This window comes from Bison bison, unplaced genomic scaffold (assembly GCF_000754665.1).
Source record: "Bison bison bison isolate TAMUID 2011002044 unplaced genomic scaffold, Bison_UMD1.0 scf7180017864516, whole genome shotgun sequence".
Taxonomy (NCBI): Eukaryota; Metazoa; Chordata; class Mammalia; order Artiodactyla; family Bovidae; genus Bison; species Bison bison.
Window position 1 is genome coordinate 4,562,166 of NW_011495069.1, and position 4,535 is coordinate 4,566,700.

The following is a 4,535-nucleotide window of genomic DNA, read 5'->3' on the forward strand; positions in this document are numbered from 1 at the left end:
CAGCACACGTGGGACGCGGGCTCTGTGGCAGCGGCCTCACCCATTCCCCCGTGCGGACCCCACACGCAGCTGGCATGCCACACCATGCAACCACTGGAGCACACGTGGGCAGGCCACAGCCAGGCCTAGCGAGGATGAAGAGGAAGGGGAGGAGGGGCGGCCGGTGCGTTGTGCCCGGCCGCCACGCCCTCATCCTGCCTTGCCCTCCATCCATTAGCTTCTCTAGTGCCCCGGCTTGGCCTGGGCCTGGCTTTACATGCTCACCTGGTGTCACTGCGGCCGCCACAGCGGCCGGGGGGGGCGGGGGTGTCTGTGCTGGAAAGGAAGGTGTGATCAGTAGCCATCCCACCTGGGAGCTGGGGGCTTGCAGGGCTGAGCCAGCCCCATCCTACCCTCCCTAGCCAGGAGGACTCATTAAAAAGTGGGAGGAAGAGGACTAGGTCCCCAGGCATCTTGATCTGGGCCTGGGGATGCCAAGGAACAAACTTGACCTGTGGGCACATTAATTGAGGTGTGATGTGCAGAACAAGGGAGGTGACGGTTTCACCACGTTTTTTTCTGATGGGGTTGCACCATGGTAAGGGTGGAGTTTGTTCAGTTCTGGGTTCCACTTTGTCGGGGAGGAGGGTGACACGTCCCAGAGAGAGAACTGAGATGCAGACTGGGATGGGGACTCCCAGCCCGTGAGGGATGAACCGGGACTGTTTGGCTCAGAGAAGAAAACACTCCGGGAGGTGGAACGTGAGTCAGAGGGTGCAATGAAAAGAAAGCTGGGCCCCACAGAAGGTTCAAAGGTACAAGCTGTGCGTCTAACAGCTGTGTGCCTGGGGCCAGTTTCCTGAGATCTCTGAGCTGTGCTTCTCACAGGTTCTGGCAAGACCAGCACAAACACAGAGTTTGGTTTGCATCCTGGCTTTTGCACTCTCTGTGTATGTGGATTTGGAGCAACCATTTTTCCCTCACCGGGCCTCAGGGCCCTTGTCTCGAAAACAGGAGAAATAATACCTACATCATAGGAATTACTGTGAAGTCTGAATGGGAGTGGCGTGCATACAGTCAGGGCTCAGTGAGTAATTGTTGGTGATTAAACAGAAAAGTATCTTGGACCCGAAAGCACTGTGTGAAGACAGGAATTTACTACCTATTGTCAAGGTAGAGAGGTTAATAGAGAGAAAAGCAGAAACCGGGCCTCATGGGTACCGGCTGGAGGGAACGGATGTTGCTCAACCCAAGATAAGATTGCACGATTGATGGGGAAGATTCATGAGGTGGTGAGCTCCCCGTCGCTACCAGCATGAAAGGCCAAACTAGGAGGGCCCATGGTGGGGACACTGAAGGGAGGGAGGGGGCGCACGTGAGTCTGAGAAACCGGAGGGGTCGCCCCTGGCTCCAGGATGGGCTCACCTGTGCCCAGGCGTCGGAACTGGAATCCCTGGGGAGAGGTGACGTAGGAGGCGATGGAGCCACTGGAGATGACGCCGTGCAGCACCTCCTGAATCTGAGCCCCATCGGCATTCCCTTCCGAGCCCACATCCAGCTCCACAAAGATCCAGCCGTCCAGCTCTCTGGGGGTGGATGTGGGGCAGGGCGGAAGAGGGAGGAAGACGCCTGTGGTCTCAGCTCCTGCCCTGGGGCCCGCCTGATGCTCAGGCCTGATTTCAACTCTCCCCTTGGCTCCTGGACAGCCTGCACCCCACATGGGGCAAATGAAGGTCCAAACTGCCCCTCCACCAGTCTTCGAATTTCCACCCAGAGTGAGGCCGCCCCTTGGGCCCCTCCTGCTGCCCACCTGCCCCCAGGGCTCCTCCCCGTCCCTGTCCGCCCCACACCAGCTCCCCCTCCCCCAGGGCCCCTCTCACTTGATGAACACCACGCTGACAACCTGGTCTCCAGGGATCTTCAGGTACTCTGACTCCAGCTGGAGAGGGACATGGCGCCATCAGCCTCCGGACCCTTCACCCCACCTTCAGTCCTGCCCCACCACACTCGGGGAGCCCCCCTCAAAGCCCCTTCACCTCACCGTGTCTACCACAGCCTCCGACACCTCTCGGAACTCCTCGGAGCCTGCGTCCTCCAGCTGAGGGCTATAGTCGATGGAGTGAGTGAAATTTACCAGTGCTCGGAAATAAACTGCAAAAAGGAGTTGGGGGGGTGGCGTCACTATGAGGGCCCCAGACCGGCAGAATGGGGGCCTCAGGCAGCTGGGCCAGTGGGTGGAGATGGGAAGACGGTCCCTGGAAGCCTCCAGCTGAGGCCGACACCTGTGTGCCCATAGCTGTGCCCAGCAGGACTGCCCAGGGCTCAAAACCCAGGCCTCGCACTTGAGCGAAGGGCTTAACTAACAGGGAAAATGGCCCAATCCAGATCCCAAGTGATGGTGCGGAAGAGGAGGCCTCCCCTGGCTCAGAGGAAGGCTGGGTGACAAGGAGGACGCTCCACAGGAGATGGCCTGGCAGAGGAATATTTTTTCCTTTGGTTGTACCACACTCCTTGTGGGATATTAGTTCCCAAACTAGGGATCAAACCAGGTCCTCAGAAGTGAGAGTGCTGAGTCCTAACCACTGGGCCACTGGGGAATTCCCACCACCCCCATCCCCTTGCTTTTTGTTGGTACAGAAATTACTCGAAAGTGACCGTGACAAGTTTCTCCTCCTCCTACCCCCAACTCACGCCAGTGCCTACTCATCCTTCAGGGCTTAGTTCAGCCATCACCTCCTCCAAGAAGACTGCCTGAACTGCCTTCCTTTCCCAACCCCGGCTGATAGAGACCCCTCCTCTGGGGTCCTCCATCCACTTGATTTCTCCCATCAGCGTACCTTCTACCCGCAAAGTGGCATAGCTCCTCCATGGTTACAAGGGCCTACAGAGCACCATCATAGAGACTGTGGGTTCTGAGGTCAGCCACATCTCAGGCACGGGCCTCACCTCTCTGAACTTCTGTTTCCTTTTTGTTCAAATGCAGATATTAATTACATTTACCGCACCGGGTTGCAGTGGGGAATAAATGACAGCATGCTGACAAGGCCACCTCCCTGTGTGCGAAGATGCAGCCCCGGGCAAGGAGCAAGTACCAGGGAATCAGAAGATGCTGTCATCTTTCTCTCTACTGCTAGACGATAAATGTGATGGGGGGAACCCCAGATCTCACTTACCCCGGTACCCCCAGTGCCTGGCATACTGTAGGCCTAATATGTGATGGCCAAATAAATTTAGATTGGTGTGAGCATACACTTATACCTACTGTTTACTGAGCAACTGCTGTATACATTTAATGTGCATTAAATCTCATCATGTTCATGAGTTCATGACAGAAGTTTTAAATATGAGTTGTAAATGGAGCATACATGTGTATACACACACACACGCCTGGCACATAGTAGGGGCGATATAACCTGAACTATTACTAAATGAGAGGCAGCATAGCTTAGTGCTTAAAAGCTCAGTCTCTGAGCAAAATTGCCACTTCTATGAAAATAACTGAAAATTGCCCTGTGGCCTTGAGAAAGTTACTTAATGTCTCTGAGCCTCAGTTTCCTCATCTATAAAACACAGACAAGAGTAGTGTCCACCCCAGAGGGCTGTTGTGAGGATAAAATAAGATGAGGAGTAGAAAATGCTTATAACAGCATCTGGCACACACTAGAGGCAGCAAGGGTTAGCTGGATTATCTCTGGTCTTTAAGACAAACCGAAGGAATGGACTTGGTTTTATTTCTTCCCATCTGAGAGACGCATTCGTGGCTTCATCGGATCTATATTGAAGGTCTTTAATAAGCTAGGCCAATACTTTGGCCACCTGATGTGAAGAGCTGACTCCTTTGAAAAGACCGTGTTGCTGGGAAAGATTGAAGGTGGGAGGAGAAGGGGACGACAGAGGATGAGATGGCTGGATGGCATCACCGACTCAATGGACGTGAGTTTGAGCAAGCTCCGGGAGTTGGTGATGGACAGGGAGGCCTGGCATGCTGCAGTCCATGGGGTCACAGAGTCAGACATGATTGAGCGACTGAACTGAACTGAAAAAGCTAGGCATGTTCTAGGGGTAGGGGATATAGCAGTGAACTTCATACGTGACAATTTCTGTCCCCACAGAGATCACTTTGGAGGGGGAGAAGAAAGGAAATAAAACACATGGGTGAGGAATATCTGGACTGTGGGAGGAAGAAAAAAATGAGGGTGGGTGGAGCGGGCGTGCTGGGGTAGGGTAGGGCTGCTCCTCTCCGAGAGAGGCCAGCAAGGCCTCCCCTCCCAGGGGCATGCTCAGAGGCAGAGAGCAAGGGCCGGGGGGTGGCTGGGAGAAGAGGATCCCAGGCAGGAGGAACCGCAGCTGCGGGGCCCCTGAGGCAGAAGGGGGCGCAGGGAAGTGACAGATGACCCGCAGGCGGGCGGCAGAGCTGGGCCCGTCCCCCTGCCCCTTCACTCTGCCTCTCAGGCCCCCGGGTGCACACCCCAACTCCGCGCCAGGACTCCCCCAACCTCGGTGGCTCACTGAGCAAGCCCCCGGGGAATGGGGATGGCAGCCACGCGACAGCAAGT

The 4,535-nt window shown here is 55.6% G+C and overlaps 1 protein-coding gene across 1 annotated transcript in view; it reads right to left on the reverse strand.

The window, feature by feature from the left end:
* The window catches only part of HSPG2 (heparan sulfate proteoglycan 2), an 82,302-nt gene that overhangs the window by 64,074 nt on the left and 13,693 nt on the right, over positions 1-4,535 (reverse strand). The window contains 4 exon segments of the mRNA XM_010830236.1: positions 265-315; positions 1,405-1,565; positions 1,860-1,918; positions 2,021-2,130. Coding sequence (XP_010828538.1) covers positions 265-315; positions 1,405-1,565; positions 1,860-1,918; positions 2,021-2,130 — 381 coding nt within the window.